The sequence below is a fragment of the Hemicordylus capensis genome, chromosome 1 (genome assembly GCF_027244095.1).
Source record: "Hemicordylus capensis ecotype Gifberg chromosome 1, rHemCap1.1.pri, whole genome shotgun sequence".
NCBI lineage: Eukaryota > Metazoa > Chordata > Lepidosauria > Squamata > Cordylidae > Hemicordylus > Hemicordylus capensis.
The window spans coordinates 418,470,563-418,491,197 of NC_069657.1; the positions used below are offsets into that span (position 1 = coordinate 418,470,563).

The 20,635-nt window shown below is 43.1% G+C and overlaps 1 protein-coding gene across 12 annotated transcripts in view; it reads right to left on the reverse strand.

The window, feature by feature from the left end:
* Nucleotides 1–20,635, reverse strand: part of PROX1 (prospero homeobox 1) — a 109,552-nt gene that overhangs the window by 26,211 nt on the left and 62,706 nt on the right. The window contains exon 6 of one of the 12 annotated variants that reach the window (XM_053309648.1): nucleotides 2,589–2,939. The exons of the other annotated variants lie outside the window; for them this stretch is intronic. Within the exon in view, the coding sequence (XP_053165623.1) occupies nucleotides 2,778–2,939 (162 nt within the window). The 3' untranslated portion in view covers nucleotides 2,589–2,777. Of the gene's footprint in view, nucleotides 1–2,588; nucleotides 2,940–20,635 lie in introns of those variants that run through there. 12 annotated transcript variants of the gene reach the window in all.

Genomic DNA, 20,635 nt, shown 5'->3' on the forward strand with positions numbered 1-20,635 from the left:
GGTCACGGTGCAAGCCAGCACTGAGCACCACACCTCTGGTGTTGCAGTGACTTGGGCCACCCTGGGTAAGAACTGCTGATTCCCAGCAAAGGCAATTTGAATGGGAAACAGTGGTGCATCAGCTGGTAACTTCCAGCCTTGACTATTGCAATGTTCTCTATGTGGGGCTGCCTTTGTATGTAGTTCAGAAACTTCAGTTAGTTCAAAATGTAGCAGCCAGATTGGTCTCTGGGGTAACCCGGAGAGACCATATTATGCCGGTTTTGAAACCATTACACTGGCTGCCAATATATTCCCGGGAAAAATACAAAGTGCTGGTCATTACCTTTAAAGCCCTGAATGACTTAGGTCTGAATTATCTTAGAGAGCACCTTCTTCTGCATGATCCTCACTGCACATTGAGGTCATCTGAGGAGGCCCGTCTGGTGGCGACTCAGAGGCGGGCCTTCTCTGTAGGTGCTCCTAGGCTGTGGAATGCACTCCCGGCAGAAATCCGTAATCTGAGTTCATTATTTGCCTTCAGGTGAGCCCTTAAGACCTATCTGTTTGGCCTGGCCAGGGTTTTTAAACCGTAAAGGTTCAGCCTGGTTTTCCAAGGTTTTAGAAACCACTTTAATGGTTTTGATAATGATTTTATGTTGTTTTTACAGTGATTGATTTTAATAATTAATTGATTTTAGTTTGTTTTAATGTAAACCACCCTGAGCCATTTTTGGAAGGTCGGAATAGAAATCAAATAAATAAAGAAGTTTGAAAATTTCAAATTGAAAGCAAGACTCCTCCCAAACAGAAATGCTTGCTGGGGTCCTTTTGTTGGATTGAAGATGGCTGCACAGTCTCCCTAAGACAATGACAGCCCCAAGATACTTTTACAACAACTTTGTTGACAGTTCAAAGCACTTCCGGTGCATCATCTCAGGGGCCAAACTACATATTATTTGTAGCATAGTTTGACCTTGCATGTTTCACTTTCTTTTTTCTTTTTAAAAGTAAAATAGCAGCTGGGGGGCGCCGATCAGGATTGGGACCAGCATGTGCACAGAGGGAAAATTCAACTCTAATGCCACAGTCCTGACAAAAGCCACCACCCCCAGCTTCTATTAGACCTGTAAGGGAAGCTTCCATTGGTGATAACTGAAACTCCCCTTCTGAGGCCAACAGCAGCAAGGGGAAAGGGATAAATACACTTTCCCCAAATGCTGCGGTTGTGATCTTGATTGGGCCTCCTGATGGCTGCTGTTTTTAAACAATCAAAACACACAGGACCAAATTCCATCAACTTGGTTTCCCAATGTTGTTGGATTACAACTGCCATCATCCCAGCATCTGGGGACCAAAATGTGAGAACACCTGATGTTAAGCCATGCCCTCAGTTTGGCCCTCAGTAATCTTTTAGCAACGGATACATTAGGTAGGTCAGTGGTGGACATTCCACATAGAAGAACATAGGCATTGGGGACCACCCGGGCTGCTGTACAATGGCAGCCCCAATGGAGTAATGTAGCAGAGAAGCTGAGGAACAGCTTGCGGGCAGTTGCACAGCACTACTGACACCATTTCCAGAGTCCTGGTAGGTTCCTAACACAAACTTTCTGTGATGCAGAATGTCGGCCAGTATTATGACATCAAGACTGCAGATTGAGAGTTGAGCCTGAGAGAACTGGCTTATTTTCGGCTACCTAGTGGGCCACACAGCAGAGGAGCACTTTTTGTGCTGGTCTACAGTCTCTTAACTACTGTGCTACACTAGCTTTTATGCACTGGTTCTTTTCTGATGAGGATCACGGAACTGCTTCAGAACAGACTGCTTTAGTATGGTCACTGAGTGGTAAGCAACAAAACAGAAGCTTTATGCAGGAAAGGAGACGTGGAAAAGAGGCAAACAGTTGAAGTACTTTACCGAGCATTCATTCACCCTTGTGTGCACATGATTCTTCTAAACAAACTCTCCTGTCCCTGCTGTTTGTTAAGTAAATATTGATCAAGGAGAGATCTATCTCCCGACAGCAGTGACACAAGCTGGGGACTTTTACTACTGACAGAGTGGACTTAAAACAGATAAAACTTGGAAGATTTAGCAACACTTCACATTGAGTGCAAGTTGAGACCTCTTTCCCCCTTCCAGGAGCACCCTGACACCCTCTCTCTTATTGAGTGGATATTTTTTGCAGAGAGAGGGTAACACTTTCTGCTTACAAAAGTCTTAGGAAATGGCACTGTAGTGCATGTCAGATGGGTAGCCCAGCAGCTTGATTCAAAAACCTGCTAAATCAAACTAAGCTGGATTTAGGCCATGGGATCAAGTCAGCTTAAAATCAAGTTTGCTAGTTTAATTGGTTTGTGGATCAGCCTGAAACTGGCTTGTTTGTTTTTTCCTTCTTACTGGTGAACTTGTTATGGATCCCTATACAAGAGAATTGTAGTGCAAATGGTCTCTCTTGAAAGGTGTGTCTTTATTAAAAGATGTATATACAGCCCTTCTACATTTGCAGGCACCCAGGATGGAACGCAACAAAAAATCTTACAAAAGTCGGACACTTCAAACAACATCACAATTTATATTACAAATCAGCAGTCACAGAGTTCAGCAAACCAAAAATCTGCATAGCGGGAAGAGATGAATTAAAATCCTTGAACTCTAAATATCTGATAATCTCATCAAGATCATACTGAACCATATGACTTTCATGAAGCTGCATCACTACACAGCTCTGCACATCTGAGATGTCCATGTTTCCAGCCTTCATAGAATGACCTCAGTCCAAAAGCAGTTTGGTTTATCCCCACAGTGCAGGGACTTTTGCCATCACAATGCAGAGGAATTTTAGGTGAAAACAAGCCATCATTACATGTTGGACTCCACAGCTACTGTACTTCCAGTTATAAAAATGAAGATGGCCAAAAGCGTTCCCGGCTCCGCCCTTCAGGAAATGGAAGTCCTGCCCAAATGAAGGGAACAGAAAGGAGCATAAACTCTGGCAAAAATAAATACCTTGGAGAAGCCGCTGCCAGTCTGTGTATACAATACTGAACTAGATGGACCTATGGTCTGACTCAGTATATGGCAGCTTCCTATATTCCTAGGATAACTGGTTGAAGGACAGGAAACAGAGGGTGGGAATAAATAGGCAGTTTTCACAATGGAGGGAAGTAAGAAGTAGCGTCTCCCAGGGATCTGTAATGGGACCAGTGCTCTTTAAACAACCAAGTGGCCAAATTTGCAGATGACACTAAACTATTTAGGGTGTGAGATCCACAACAGATTGTGGGGAGCATCAAAAGGATCTCTCCAAACTGGGTGAGTGGGCAACAAAATGGCAAATGTGGTTCATTGTAAGCAAGTGTAAAGTGATACTGAGGCAAAAAACCCCAACTTCACATATACATTGATGGGATCTGAGCTGTCGTGACTGACCAGGAGAGAGATCTTGTGGTTGTGGTGGGCAGCTTGTTGAAAGTGTCTACTTAGTGTGTGGCAGCTGTGAAAAAGGCCAATTTCATGCTAGGGATCATTAGGAAGGGAGCTGAAAATACAGATAATACTATAATACCCTTATACAAATCTATGGTGTAGCCACATTTGGAGAACAGCGTACACCAGGGGCGTAGCTAGGGGAAAGGGGGCCTGTGTTTGCCCCTCGGAATGAGGGATATAATGCACTTCGGAATGAGGGATATAATGAAGAACATAGGGAGGGGTGGAGCTGGGCGACCTTCAGGAGCTGCAGGAAACCATCTGCTCAATTATAGCTACACCCCTGGCGTACAGTTCTGGTCACCGTATCTTAAGAAGCACATTGTACTGTAGAACTGGAAAAGGTACAGAAGAGACCAACCAAGATGATCAGGGGCATGGAGCAGGTTTCTTATGAGGCAAAGCTACAGCATCTGAGGCTTTTTAGTGTGGAAAAGCGGTGACTCTGGGGAGACATGACAGAGGTGTATAATGTTGTGCATGGAATAGAGAGAGTGGACAGAGAGAAAAATTTCTCCCTCTCACAACACATGAGACTGAAGGCCGGGAATTTTAGGACCAAGAAAAGGAAGTACTTTTTCACACAGCACATAATCTATGGAATGATCTGCCACAGATGTGGTGATGTCCACTAGCTTGGATGGCTTTAAAAGAGGCTTCATGGCGTACAAGTCTATCATAGTCTGGTGGCTATAGGCCACCTCCAGACTCACAGGCAAGATACCTCTAAATACCAGTTGCAGGGGAGCAACAGCAGGAGAGAGGGTGTTCCCTCACCTCCTGCCTGTGGATTTCTCAGAGGCATCTGGTGGGCCACTGTGTGAAACAGGCTGTGGACTAGATAGGCCTTGGGCCTGATCCAGGTCTGTTCTTATGGTCTTTTGTGTTATACCCATGAAGTCCAAGCATTGTGGGCTCCTATAGATAGTACTATACCACAAGGCATGTAGTTCTTATGCAAGTCATCATGGAATGGGGAAGTGGGTCATCTAAATTCATTCCAATCATATCAATTCTAGGGCTGAGCTGAAACTGTTCTCAGGTTATCAACGTCATTTTTGCTTTCCTCCCAAAATCTGGCCAAGTTTTATGTATTGTATTGTAGTATGTAGTACACTGCCCTGGGCTCTTTGGAGGAAGAGCGGGATATAAATGTAAAATCATCATCATCATCATCATCATCATCATCATCATCATCATCATCATCAGCCAATTACAAAAAGCAGCTTTACTGGGAACAGCCTATATTCTGCGACGATATCTATAACAATTGACAATAAAATTCAGCCATCCCAGGTCCTTGGGAAGGACTCGATGTCTGGATAAAACAAACCAGTCAATAACACCTGTCTGACTATGTAAACAAGAAATAATAATAATAATGATGATGATGATGAAGAAGAAGAAGAACAGAGGGAAAATAACAAAAACAGAAGGAACGGAACTGCCCAATGGAAGCAAGATCAAGAACCTGGAAGAGAAAGAACCTTACAAATACTTGGGCATTCTCCAGGCTGATAACATCGCACACACTGAAGTTAAAAGAAAAATTGGAAGTGAATACATCAGGAGAGTTAGATAAATCCTCAAGTCCAATCTCAATAGCGGGAACACCATACAAGCCTTAAACACCTGGGCTATACCTGTTATCAGATACACTGCAGGAATAATAGACTGGACCCAGGCAGAGCTAGAGACGCTAGATCGTAAGATCAGGAAAATCATGACCATCAATCATGCTCTGCACCCCCGCAGTGATGTTGATAGGCTATACCTCCCTCGCAGCTCAGGTGGAAGAGGAATGCTGCAAGTCCATCAAACAGTAGAGGAGGAGAAAAGAGGCCTTGAAGAATATATCAAGGACAGTGAAGAAGATGCACTTCAAATGGTCAATAACACAAAACTATTCAAAACCAATGAAAGAAAGCAGGCCTACAAGAAAGAACAAGTCAAGAACCGAGCAGAAAAATTGAAAAATAAGCCCCTGCATGGTCAATATTTGCACAATATAAGTGGAAAATCAGACATCACCAAGACCTGGCAATGGCTTAAGAATGGCAACTTGAAGAAAGAAACAGAGGGTTTAATACTGGCTGCGCAAGAACAGGCACTAAGAACAAATGCAATAAGAGCAAAAGTCAAAAAATCCACCACAAACAGCAAGTGCCGCCTTTGTAAAGAAGCAGATGAAACAGTGGACCACCTAATCAGCTGTTGTAAAAAGATCGCACAGACTGACTACAAACAAAGGCATGACAAAGTAGCAGGGATGATACACTGGAATATCTGCAAAAAATACAAGCGACCTGTAGCCAAACATTGGTGGGACCATAAAATTGAAAAAGTTGAAGAAAATGAAGATGTAAAAATATTATGGGACTTCCGACTACAAACAAACATCTGCCACACAATACACCAGATATAACTGTAGTTGAGAAGAAAGAAAAACAAGTCAAAATAATCGACATAGCAATACCAGGGGATAGCAGAATAGAAGAAAAAGAAATAGAAAAAATCACAAAATACAAAGATCTACAGATTGAAATGGAAAGGCTGTGGCAGAAAAAGACCAAAATAATCCCAGTGTTAATTGGTGCCCTGGGTGCAGTTCCAAAAGACCTTGAAGAGCACCTCAACACCATAGGGGCCACAGAAATCACCACCAGCCAATTAGAAAAAGCAGCTTTACTGGGAACAGCCTATATTCTGCAATGATATCTATAACAATTGACAATAAAATTCAGCCATCCCAGGTCCATGGGAAGGACTCGATGTCTGGATAAGACAAACCAGTCAATAACACCTGTCTCACTGTGTAAACAAGAAATAATAATAATATTGTATTGTAATTCTGCTTATGTTCAGTGGTCCTTTAATATGAATTTACTTTTAATCAGCTGTGTTCATTGCACAGTCCTTTAACAGTGTCTGATGTCATTTTATTTATTTTAACAATTGATATCTGCTTTTCTGTATAACATACTCAAATCTTATTTATGTATTATTTATTTTTCCTATGTAAACTGCTTTGAGAACTTTGGTTGAAGAGTGGTATATACAGGGGCGGAGGGAGGCCCGAGGCAGTCTGGGTCCAGCCTGCCGCCGCAGCCCCCTAGCCCCACCCTCTGTGTCTGATGTCAGATGCAGGGGGCAGGGATTGCTTGTAAACGGGCCACACAACCCTGTTTGCAAGTAAAATTCCTAGCTAGTGCCGCGTTTGCGGCAAGGCCAGAGTGGCTCTCCCTGCCACGCTGCAAATGCGGTGCTGGTTTAGCTCGCAAATGGAGCCATACAGCTTTTAGGCAGGGAGAGCTGCTCCGTCTGTGTTGCAAAAACGGTGCTGGCCAGGGATTTTGCCTGCAAAACCCTGCAGCCCCGTTTTCAAGCAAAGGTATGCCCCTTGTGTCTGACGTCAGATGCAGGGGGCCTGGCTGGGGAGCCCAGGTGCGGCCCCTGAGTGGCCGCGGCCTGGGTTCTTCAAACCTGTTTGCTCAATGGTGGCTCCGCCTCTCAGTATATACATATTTATCATTTAAAAAATCAGTAGAAAAAATGGGTCAACAACAAACACGTTAATAAAAATAGCAACAGCATCAAGAGGAGAACCTATTCTCAAGAGCCCACAGGAATATAGTTGTCACTACCCATCCAAAAAATTGGCAGATATGGGGTGTGCCAAATCTCTTTAGGGAGCTTATTCCAGACCTAGATCACCATCACAGAAAAAGGTCAGTCTTGTGCCTACTCACCTGATCTCAGGCAGTAGGGGAATACAAAGAAGGGCCTTAATAGTAAAATTAATAATCCTGTATCATCACCAAATGTAATTCATTTCTGCACAATATCTTATTGCATTGACCCATGGCTTTGGGAGAAGACACATGAAGCCATATGCTTTTCCTCAACATCAGCCCTTGCTATGAGACATCCAACTGACTATATATAGTCCACTTGACTTGCCACTGGCAAAGATGAAGGAGAAAGAGGTGGTAGCCTTAATAATTCCATGGGTGGGTTTTGGATGACCTCCAGAACACCAGTAGGAGGGAACCTGGTGAGTATGCATTCCTGGAGAGAGCTGAGAGTTGTGCATACTTTGAACCTGCCAGTGTTGGATTCCCTCTGCTGCCTGACATTTGTAATTGAGATTTGAAATTGGGCAGATAATGTTGGGTGGCAGAAGAAACCTGACATTGGCAGGTTCCGACGACATGAAATGCACTCAACTTCCAGCTCGTGCTAAGAGTGCTCACTCAGTAGGAACCTCTGGTTCCCTCCAACTTATGTTCTGGTCATCTGAATCCACCCTATATTTTGAAGTGATGATTACACCTCTTCACTTACCAATTAGGCATTTCATTGTTCTCACTCTTTCAATTAGGAAATAAAACATGAGGAGCTAAGCAGTTTCAAAATGGATATACCAGTGTTTTAACAAATACTTCATTCGGCAAAACTCTCGCCCTTTTGAGAGAGCTGATTTCAATGCAAAATTCTAAGCACAGCAACAGTTTGGTGTAGTCCTAATCAATGTATAGAATGATCTGTAGGCCCACCATAGAAAGAAAGTTGTGCTGTGAGAGTTTATGAGTGCTATTTTGAGCAGTCATACCTATCTTTCAGTGATTTCAGAGACACAGCACATGTAGTGTACTAGCATTAAGGAGACTAGGTTCAAGTCCTAACACCACTATGAGGTTCCCTGCACGAGTTACCATATCTTAGCCTAGCCCACTTCAAAAGCTTGTTATGAAAAGGGATAAACCGCACATAAGCTGTCCTCGGCTCTTTGGAGGAAGAGTGAGATACTTTTAGTGGCAGTGGCGATATTACTATTAATATAATTTTAGCAATTCTCTCATTCCACTGGTTGAATGGTTGCAAACTGAGCAGATGTTCAGAAACTTTGTAAGTCTGAGAATTTTTTTTTAAAAACCACCTTGTTCAGCAGCATACAGAACATAACTACTGAAAGTCTGGGACTTCTTAAAAAATATTGTTTCCCCCATATAAATCATAGAGTTAGAAAGGAACCAGTGGATTATCTTGTCTAACCCCCTTGCCCGGAGGCAGTACATACTTTACTTAAAAGCAGCCTGCACAGATGTATGTCAAGTCTTACTGTGACAAGAAAAGAAATTCCATAACCTTGCTAAACAACTTGTTCCTTTGCTAAACTAACCTGAATGTTAAAAACTTTGAAGTACTGTTGGGAAAATTAAAACACACACTTTCCCTAATACACAGGCACTGAATGAAATTACAACTAATTTCTTCAGCTTTGGATCCACTGCTTCATATTCTATGCATAGCATATATGTGAGAACAACTGCTCTTTTCAAATACTAGAAAATTGTCCACATTTCAAATCAGGATTCTAAATAGCCTCATCTTGTCTATTTTGATCTTGAATTTCTTGATCATTTTTGTTGCCCTTTCCTGCACTCTTTACTAGTTCTATGCCAACTTTTCTGTGACTTTTTGAATAGGACAGCCATAAATATACACAGGCACTGAACGAAAGCACTGGTTTATATACATGATCATGGCTTCCCTGGGCAGAATAATTTAATTTCACACTCCAAGTGTGTGTGTGTGTGTGTGTGTGTGTGTGTGTGTGTGTGTGAGAGAGAGAGAGAGAGAGAGAGAGAGAGAGAGAGAGAGAGAGAGAATATCCCACTGTATTTTAAAGAAAATACTTTAAAAAAACACTCCTCAAAGCAGAAGGTTATACAAGATAATGAAGGTTATACAAGATAACGCTATGATTTATATGATGGTTTTTTTGATTGTTTGTTTTAAAACCATATCAGCAAGAATGGTTCAACCTAACATTCTCAATAGAATGTTAATTTTCTGTGTACCGGGTGATTTCTTCCATGGTGAAATGTTTACATATCATGGCAGCAAGTTCCTCCAACCACTGGTTCCTAGTGAGCAAGTGCTTCCAGCGTGAGCTGCCAGGACCCCCTGCGTTCTGTGCCATCCAGACCCACCAATATCAAATTGATGAGCAGCACTTCCTTCTGCCACCCGACAACTGTAACCAAGATCTGGTATTGGGTGGTGGATGTCGGGTGGCAGAGGAAAGTGTTGCTCAGCAACCAAACATTGGTGAGTTCAGGTGATATGGAAGGTATGGAACTAGTGGCTCACATCGGGAGCACACACTCTCTGGGAACCAAGAGTTAGCAGAATTGGACTCGCCACAGTAATGGGTGAAGCCACTCATGATTCCCCTTCACCTGCAGCCTGATTCAGCACAGTTTAGGAAAGTTGAATTAACTTGACTGTGCTGATCATATAAACCGGTCCTTTAATGTACTTGCTGCGCATAGTGGTGGTCACCCCAACTCAAAAATGACATTGTAGATCTGGAAAGGGTGCATAAAAAGGCAACTAAACTCAAAGGCTTGGTGCACATCCTTAAAAGGGAAGTTAACAACATAATCAGACAACTTCTCTGTGGCTGCCCCAGGGCTCTGGAATATATCCCTGATGAAAGAAGAGCATCTCCTTCTCTGCTTGCTTTTAAGAAGAACCTCAAGATGTACACCTGTTTCCCCAGGCTTTTAACTGAAAATTTAAAATATTAATATGTTTTTATCTTCTGAGATGGTTTTTACTTATTTTGTAAATTTTAACTCTTTTATATTGTTTTACATTCACTATGTTTTAACTGTGTATACCGCCTAAAGGTGTCTATATCAGGCAGCACAGAGATATGATAAATAAAATAAACAAATCAACAACTGCTATATCAATCAAACTGGAGATATTTTACAGGCAACTGTCAGGAGCTGTCACCTTTTCTTTCCTACGAACACTGCCTGAATATTGCATTAAAACACAGTTTCATGGCCAGAGCTCTGTTAGTTCTATGAATCTAAAGCCTTTCTAAGCAAAGTATACTGCTGGAGTCGGATACTGTGTCACATTACTAATGTACCCAGAGTAAACACACTTGTAGGAAACAGCTATAGTTCAAGGCTGGCCTTTGAAAGGGGGGAGAGAAAAAAGAGAGCGAGATGTTTCATCAGTCTTAGCACTAGAACTAACAGCAATAACACCATGTCTCATATTTTACCAAGCTTCAAAAGAACAATGTCCCATTGAGTAAAATTCAGTAGCATTCTGTAAACATTAATTTTAGGAAATCAATAAGCTCGGTGAGCTAAAGGCATATTACAAGATAAACTGGCTGGAGAGCTACTTGGTCAAACAGATTTTAGTTTTCTCGGCTAGATAAAGATGGTTTCAAAACTGAGCTAATACGTGTCGCAACCAAGGTTTGAAAGCTATGTGGCCTTCGAACAGTCTGCTTGTTCCTACTACAGAGCTGGACAAACATACTTTAAATATGATAAGACTAGGCTGAACTGGTTTTGCTTAGCAGCTGTATATAAAAGTAGGATTGTTAGACTGGGAGGCTTCTCACCACTTCCCATCAAATTAGAAAGTAGCGATAAACACATACAAGAGGCCACACGTTTCAAGAGGGCCATGCGCCTCTGAGATGTCATAACTTTAACAAGAGACCTTCTTCTTTTATTTTAATAGCCAAGAGTTTACCGATGTAAGCAATCTTTATTCATGCCAACCTGGTGGGCGACATGTTGCCTTGCCAAATAGAAAAGCTCAGATCCCTCATGGATTTAGGATCAGAGGTCTCGAGCTGGCGAAAGCTGCTCACGTCGCAGCGCTGAGCTGCACAAGGCCATGCCAATGGGAGGCAAACAGGTTGTGGGAGGGAGGCTGGCAGTCTTCGCCTTGGATGCTGCAAGAGGAATGCCTCTGAGAGCAGGTAAAGGTGCATAGGGCAGCTGACAGAACTTCAGCTGCATTCAGGGTCAGCCCACGCATGGAGAATTGTTCTGGATAGGTGGCACTCCCAAATAAAAGTGCTTACTTTTTAATATGCCTTTGCCTTAGTCTACAAGGAGCACTTCTCATATTAATCCGCACCCCCCCCCCACCGGCATGAGTTTACTTACAATATTTATATCCCTCCCCTCCAGTACAATCCTGCTCAGTCAGGGTAAACAATGTTCAGATGACATATGACAGACTCTGGAATGCTCTCCCAGTGGCCATTCGTTCCTCGGTCTCCATCATGGCTTTTAGAAAGCTTGTAAAGACTTGGCTTTTTACCCAGGCTTTTACATAATCGTTTTTACTGCTGCTTCTGGGTGTTTTTATTTGTTGTATTGTTTTATGCCTGTTTTTATATGTTTTTATACTCTTAGCATGTTGTTTTTATTGTGTTTTTATTGTATGTTTTTAACTTTTGTAAACCGCCTTGGGGCTATATTTTAACGAAAGGCAGTATAAAAATGCAAAAATAAATAAATAAATAAATATATGAAAACAGCCAAGAGACACAAGACTTGGTTGCTTCTGAGTCATGCCTCCTGCCCAACTTCTCCACTCTTCCTTACACCTACTTTCTTTTGCCCAACTCAGATAGTCACTGGAATCAGTGGTCCCTCTAGCTTCCCCCCCGCTCTCTGCAGAATGAGTTTTGTTCAAGGCAGGGGGGGGGGCTTCCTGATTTAACCTGAGCGGGTTCTAAAATGAGCGGACATCCAATAATTTGTGAGCATGCGCACTTGTGCATGTCTTAGAGAGAACAGTGACTGGAATCCTTACAGTGTGCATGTAAGGGGAGAGTGGGTGCAAAATGGGGAGAGAGGTATAGTGATGGCATCCTCTCTCTCTCACTGCCTATAAGCTTGGTGTAAGTTTGACCTCTGGTTTAAGAGACCAGATAATCCTACCTAGAAACTCTTATGATGAACAGATCTTTTCATATACCCTGTCCTGGTGTGCTGTTAGGATCACAGGAAGCTGCCATATACTGAGTCAGACCATTGGTCTATCTAGCTCAGTATTGTCTACACAGACTGGCAGCGGCTTCTCCAAGGTTGCAGGCAGGAATCTCTCTCAGCCCTATCTTGGAGATGCCAGAGAGGGAACATGGAACCTCAGATGCTCTTCCCAGAGCAGCTCCATCCCCTGAGGGGAATATCTTACAGTGCTCACATGTGGTCTCCCATTCAAATGCAACCAGGGTGGACCCTGCTTAACTAATGGGACACATCATGCTTGCTATCACAAGACAAGCTCTTCTCTCCTCCTGTTCTTGCAAGCCAACCTATAGTTAGGTTACATAAGAACAGCCCTGCTGGATCAGGCCCAAGGCCTATCAGGTCCAGCATCCTGTTTCACACAGTGGCCCACCAGATGCCTTGAGAAGCCCACAGGCAAGAGGTGAGGGCATGCCCTCTCTCTTGCTGCTGCTCCCCTGGAACTGGTATCTAGCAGCATCTTGCCTCTGAGGCTGGAGGTGGCCAACAGCCACCAGACTAGTAGCCATCGAAAGACCTGTCCTCCATTTATCTAAGCCCCTTTGAAAGCCATCCAAGCTAGTGGACATCACCACATCCCATGGCAGAGAATTCCATAGATTAATTGTGAAAAAGCACTTCATTTTGTCAGGACTAAATTTCCTGACCTTCAGTTTCATGGGATGGCCGCTGATTCTAATGTTGAGAGAGAAGGTGAAAATTTTCTTTGTCCACTCTCTCTACTCTGTGCTTAATTTTATATACCTCAATCATGTCTCCCTGTAGTCACCTCTTTTAAAGGCTATAACAATTGCTCTACAAAGTCCAGCAGGAACTTTACTACCTACACACCATCTTGCTGAAATGCACATGACAAATTGGTCTGGGGCCCGGTTTGGGCCATTAAAAAAAGAAGACCACAATTAAACATTTAACAGCTTTAGACATTCTTCAGTGTTTTAATCAGAAGGATTTGTTAGACCAGGTTGCTGCTCTTACCATTCCTCCTCTTCTCATCCTACTGGATCTGCCTCATTGGAATTTTTCTCCCTTGCCTTCCAGATCAGAGAAGAAAGTGATCTGGAAGCCAGGCCTAGTTTGTAGTGCTAATATCCCTGCTGGTCACACAGCTAGAGCCTATACTAGCTTTGCCTGGCATTTCAATCTGTAAGAATGCATCCCTGGGGGATGGATCTGATCCCTCTTCTCATTGGGGTGGAGGCTGCTTCCAAATATGGAATGAGTCTGGCTGCACATCTCAGCCTTCTGAGAACCAATGAGAGCCCAGTGTCACATCAGAGCAGAAAGTGACCTGAGGTGGTTCATAAACAAATGTTCAACATCTTTTTCCAAGGTTGTGGTGTTTCATTTGGGATAGCATAAAAGTTGGAATGGAATGGGGCAAAATGGGCCCTTAAGAAATGAAATAATTTTTAAAGTGAGATGCATTAGAGACTGATATCCAGCCCCTGCTAACTGGGCAAAGAGGCACATTTTTAATATGGTGATTCTCTTTATTTAGCAGGGGGAGAGTAACCGGCCCTATCCACCCCCAGCACAGTACTTCCAGTGACTGTTGCTGGTGTCCATCATGTTTCTTTTTAGATTGTGAGCCCTTTGGGGACAGGGAGCCATCTTATTTATTGCTCTGTGTAAACTGCTTTGGAACCTTTGTTGAAACACGGTACATAAATTGTTGTTGTTGTTGATATGGCTTCACTGCCCTGGCAGTGTTGGGTGGGGAATAGATCTACATCAAAAGGCCCTGGTGCCTGCATAGTAACATCACTCATAGCAGGAATTCAGTGTCATAATTTTGCTTTTATTGCATGCAGTTCTCACAGCAATATAGAGGTTCTCTAGCATGAGATGGATCTTCTCTCCCCATTAGCTTGGCTTGGTCCTTTCACAGCTGGGTGTCTTGCTTTTCCTAGGAGGATGCTCACTGCCCGCCTGGTGAGCATAGGGAAATCAACCTTCCCCTGCCTGTCAGCCGCTTACGCTACTTCTCACCAGATGGCCCCTCTGGTGCCTACTTCCTCTACCCTCTTAGGCTTCAGCTGAGGTTTCCTTATGGAAGTGTGAGGGTGCGTCCAATCTCACCCCTTGATTGTACAGGTACCAGTGTAGCCTTGCCCCTACTTTGGCTTCAGCTTTCTCCTGGACTTTACTGTCTAACAGGTTCTCAGCTGCCCACTGTCTGTCTGGTGGGACCCCATGAGCTCATCTGATAGAACCAGTCATCTTCATCTCTGTTGACCAGTTGGGATCATAGAGACACATGAAAACAAAATCTTAGACACCTTCTCAGCCAGGATTTATCCCGAATAGAAAGGGTCACAATGGACACTTTATAAATAATTACTGTGGGTGGGGGGAAATGACAAGAGAACTTGCATTTTGGGCAGTATAAAAATGTGATAGATAGATAGATAGATAGATAGATAGATAGATAGATAGATAAAATATGTTAGAGGCACATGAGAATAATATTTTGGAAATCCGATCTATTCATTACTAAGATTTCATTCCCAGTCAAAATCTATTTTCAACAACAGTAAACAGAATAGAAAAATTGGTTCTAAGGCATCAAACAAAGCCAAATTTAGAAAGGACTAGTTGGGAATGATGCAGTAAGCCACAAAATGTTATGCCGCCCAGAGATGTAAGTTTGGGTGGGGTATACATTTAGTAAATAAATAAATAAATAAATAAATAAATAAATAAATAAATAAGAATGCTAACTTTGAAGCTATGGCCCAGAATGCTAACTTTGAAGCTATGTGAACCAAGCATAATCTCAAGTTAGACCAGATGGAAATGAGAAGTAAGCCATAAAACTCCCCACCCCACAAGAACAATCCGTGTTCTGGTACCACCCTAGGCAATGCTAATCTGGAAAAACAGTCTGGAATGCCAACTTCTGAGCAATCCAAACCACATGTTCCATTGGACTAAATAGGCGTAATGGACAGGCCACAATATCCATATTCCAGTACCTGCTCTGGGCAATAAATAATAATAATAATAATAATAATAATAATAATAATAATAATAATAATAATTATTATTATTATTATTACATTTATATCCCGCTCTTCCTCCAAGGAGCCCAGAGCGGTGTACTACATACTTGAGTTTCTCTTTCACAACAACCCTGTGAAGTAGGTTAGGCTGAGAGAAAAGTGACTGGCCCAGAGTCACCCAGCTAGTATCATGGCTGAATGGGGATGTGAACTCAGGTCTCCCTGCTCCTAGTCCAGCATTCTAACCACTACACCATGCTGGCTCACAGCATGCATTTAGAGATCACAGTGACAACTTCCAAGCTGGGTGGATCACCCAAATTCACAAGTTCAATGGACTAGATGAGAGAGATGTGGTAAGTCAGAAAAACTAACAAAATACACATTCTAGTATATATTCCAGACAATATACGATATTCCAGGAAAAGGACCAGTATGCCAGCTTCTGAACTAGACAGCTTCTTGGACTAGATGGGAAATATATCACAAGATAGATAACTTCCATAAAATCCATGTTCAGGTAACCTTCCTGGGCAATAAATGGTATTCTGGGGAAAGGGCATGGAACACCATAGTTGTCCAAAGCAAACAAAATAACATCTTCCATCGGGCTAGATGGGAATATGTCAACCTATGAGATCCCACATCCTGCTACCTGTTCCCAGTAAGTCATACTGCAGAAAAAGAACCCAGAACACAAACCTCTGAGCTATGCAGACCAGTCTAAATCACACATGATGTTGAACTAGTTCCACATGACACAGTGAGCTATAACATCTTTGAAGATTCTGTTCCAGGTAAACAAAAAACATCCCAGAATGCTGACTATTCAAAATAAGCAAATTCATGTCTCACTGTGGGGCAAATGAGAATGATACAGTGAGTCAACACAACCAGAGAAACATTCCATTACCTGTTTCATGTGATCAGTTATAACAGTCCTTTGTCTTCTTTGGTACCATAAAATAATGGGGGTAAAATAGGATAGGGTTGCACTTCCCCTTAAATATCAGGCTTGCAGTTTGGGGGTGCTCCTTGGTCCACGGCTCCAGTCTTAGTTGGCCTTGGTGACTAGGAGCACCTTTTACCAGCTTTGGCTGGTTCACCAACTGTGCCCTTTCCTGGAAAGGTTTGATCCTGTCACAGTAATCCACAAAACGTTTTACCTGCAGATTGGAGTACTGCAATGTGTTCTATTTGGGGCTGCCCTTGAATAAGGGCACAGTCTGTTGGTACAGACAGAATCTAGAGACTTCAACTGGTCCAGAATGCTGCAGCCTGCTCATTAACTGGGGCCACTTGTAGGGATCACACACTACCTCTATGTTGCATGGTCTGCATTGGTTACCTATTTGCTTCTGAACTCAATTCAAGGTGCTGGTTATCATCTTTAACGCTTTAGTGGGATTTGGGTATCTTATGGGCACATAAGCCCCACTCAGCTCACCAACAGAGGTACTTAAGATATCAATAAGAGCAGAGCCTTTTCAGTAGTGGCACCAACCTTATATGGCAGGAAGCTGCCATATACTGAGTCCGACCATAGGTCCATCTAGCTTGGTATTGTCTACACAGACTGGCCGTGGCTTCTCCAAGGAGGCAGGCAGGAATCTCTCTCAGCCCTATCTTGGAGATGCTGCCAGGGAGGGAATTTGGAACTTTCTGCTCTTCACAGAGTGGCTCCATCCCATGAGGGGAATATTTACAGTGCTCACACATCAAGTCTCCCATTCATATGCAACCAGGGTTGATCCTGCTTAGCTAAGGGGACAAGTCATGCTTGCTACCACAAGACCAGCTCTCTTCCTGTCAGAGGCCCATTGAATCTCCACTCAGCACTCATTTTGGCATGCTGTAAGATCATGAAAGTTTCATTCTGTTTTTAATGGGTAGTTTTTATTGGCTGCTGCTACTCAGATTACTTTCTGCTTTACCAGGATTGTAATTTATTATTATTTTATTTTGCTGGTTTTATCTTGATTACTTATTGTTAGGTTTTAATTTTTTGCTGTACACCATCTTGGGATGCCCCCTTTGGGTAGGAAAAGGCAAGATAAAACATTAAAAAGGAATGGATTCCTATAAAATGGCAGACAGCCACCTTAAATGGTGCAGCAGAGAAATGACTTGCCTAGCAAGCATGAGGTTGCCGGTTCGAATCCCCGCTGGTATGTTTCCCAGACTATGGGAAACGCCTATATTGGGCAGCAGCGATATAGGAAGATGCTGAAAGGCATCATCTCATACTGTGTGGGAGATGGCAATGGTAAACCCCTCCTCCTGCATTCTACGAAAGAAAACCACAGGGCTCTATGTGTGCCAGGAATTGGAATCAACTTGATGACACACTTTACCTTTATTAATTTGCGGTTTTGCTAAATGGGATGTCTCATTCTGAAACTTCAGAGCTGAGTATCACTTATCCTGAGCAAAGATAACTGAAAATTGGAGCAAACCAGGGCTAAAGCTTGCTGAAGAGTACAACAAAGGCAACAGAAAAAGTTCTCCAAAGTCTAAACTGCTACAGGGGTGAAAACAAAATTGAACAGTAGAGTGCTGAGCATGTCCCTTGAGATATGTGAGCATTAGGACACCAAGCTTTCCAGCGGTGGGGAGGGGGGGGGCGTCTTTGCATCAACTATGTGAACTTTAGCTCTAGAAGGTCCTGAACATTGCTCTGTGCAGACAGGACCCACATGTGCCTGCACAGAAACTGTAAAGAAGAAGCCTATTTATTTTTATTACCTAGACATGTAGAGGAATGTGGATTCTTCAGAAGTTGTGCAGCTCACTGTGTCATGTAGAACTAATATGACATCATGTGTCATTTTGGTTAGTTTGCTGGCTCTTCCCCTCTGAAATACCATTTATTGCCCAGAATGGGCATGCAGCATGGATTCTGTACAAGTTTTCTGGCTTGTTCTATCGCTTCCATCCAGTTCAATGGATCAGTGAATTGGCTTAGTTTGGGTTGCCTGGAAATTGGCATTACTTGCTCTTTTTTGGAACACCATTTACCGCAGGGGCATAGCAAGGTTGGAGACAAGATTTTAAAATGCCCCCCCCCATCACTGAAGCTCAGCTCATGAAGTAAAGAAATCTTAAATGAGGCTGAATAGTGGTAACAAAAAGCATAGTAAAATCTATCTATCTATCTATCTATCTGTCTCCTATGTGCCACAATCCTAAATTATTTTTTAAAAGGTTTTGTAAATTGTGGACGATGCAAGTCATTTAATGGTACTAGAGAAAGACATGCTGTTCTGGTAGCTCCAGGTCTTAACACTCACATCAGTTTTGGAGGATAAATACAACTGAAGGAAGCCCGGGCGGGTGCGCAGCTGGGGGAGTCAGTCATGTGACTTGCCTCTGGTGGGCTCCCCCAAGGCAGTGGGCCCCCAGACAACTGTCTCCCCTTGCCCTATTATAATTACGCCCCTGATTTACTGTGTGAAACTGCTACCAGAACATGCATTTTGTGAAAGCTGTATGGCTCAGTGTTCATATACCACACAGGACTAGATGGAATCTGGCTGTGTTTGATGCTTGAAAACCATTCATTCCAATCTCCTTAATAATGCAAAGACTTCCAAAATATTGTTCTCACATATCCCACTGTTTTTGTTTTGTTTTGTTTTTTGCACAGCAATAGTTTATAAAATGTCCATTATGGCCCATTCCATTCTGTTCTGAATGGGTTCTGGCTGGGATGGGGTTAACACTGGAAGGGTAACTCATTTGAAATATTGTTCTCAAGTGTCTCTAACACATCCCACTGCTGTTTGCCACAGTTTTATTTAGAAAGGGCCTGTTTCGTTCTGTCCTGCTTCCTTTCTTGATTATTCTGCTTTTACAAGACAAGTCTCCTCTATCACAGCAGAAAAGCAGCCTGACTTTCAGGGAAAAGGAAGAGAATGGAGTAAACCACTTAGGCGCCCAATATTATCAGAGAAGATAAAGCAACAGTACAGTAGAAATGGTGCTCTTCAGTATAGTATATTTAAGGACTTAAAATTCAAATAAAGCCTTTCTATGCAGAAGAATTCTTACATGCCCCATATGGCTTTATGGCACATTATAGTGTGCTATTTAATCATAACCACAATAGATGGGCAGTGGTATTTATTTGTTTGTTTGTTTGTTTGTTTATTAAGATAATAAATAAATGACCCCTTCAGTGCACCACTACTCGAGGTGGTTCACAGAATTATTAAAAATATAAAACTTAACAGAAATTAAAAGACGTGCTTAAAGTCACATTTAAATGTTACAAATTTTAACAAGTTAAAAGCTAAAAAAAAACCCAGTTACCAGATATGAACAATGGATAAAACATTTAAAGGCCTTTCTAAAAAAGATGGGTCTTAAAAAAAAAAGTAAAGCCCTGAGGGAGGGAGCACGGCAAAGCACTTCTAGGAGGACATTCCAAAGCTGATGAGCCACAACCAAAAAGGCTCTGTCTCTAGTCCCTGCCAACCAGATCTCTGTTGATAGCAGGCCCATGAGCAGGTCCCAAGATGCCTAATGGAGGGCCCTGACAGCATTGTAAGAAGCTCACCAGAGGCCTGGGGGGAACTATCAGAGGCAACCCCTACCCTACCCCAATTGAAAGTACCCCATTGTAGGGATGTGCATGGAACCGGTTCAAAGGCCCTTTATGGGCCTCCAAACCAGTTCGAAGGACTGGTGGTTCTGCCGGTTCAACGGTGTGGGGCTGACTTTAAAGGCGGGGGAGGGTGCATATACCCCTTCCTCTGCTTTCCCCCTGCCTTTGTACCCGTAGGCATGTCAGGTACTTCTGGTGATGTAGGGTCTGACAAGGTGACAGGGAGATATGCTGCCACCCTGATGGACCCTTTGCTAATGGAGTGCTGGCAGGGGTGGGGTGGGGAGTGAAAGGAGTGGAAAGCGAAGGGAGAGGAAAGCGAAGGGTAAGTGCACCCTCCCCACCCTTAAAGTCAATCCCCCGCCTTCGAACTTCCCCTTCCCAGGTCCGTGCATATCTCTACCCCATTGTGAATAGACTCTGCACCCTAATCACATCTCCTGCATCAACATCAGAGACAGTGGGTGTGGCCAACACCAGTAGAAGGTGCACTCAGACCCTCTCCCGATCATCCCCAGTCAGCGCTTCTTGAGGCAGAGAAAGAAGCTCCCAGCCAGCACTTGAACAAAATGCCAATTGGGGATGGTCGGGAGAGGGTCTGAATGCACCCTCACCCGCTGTTGGACATGCCCCCTGCATCTGATGTTGATGTAGGGTACAGAATACAGGTACAGGCAACTTG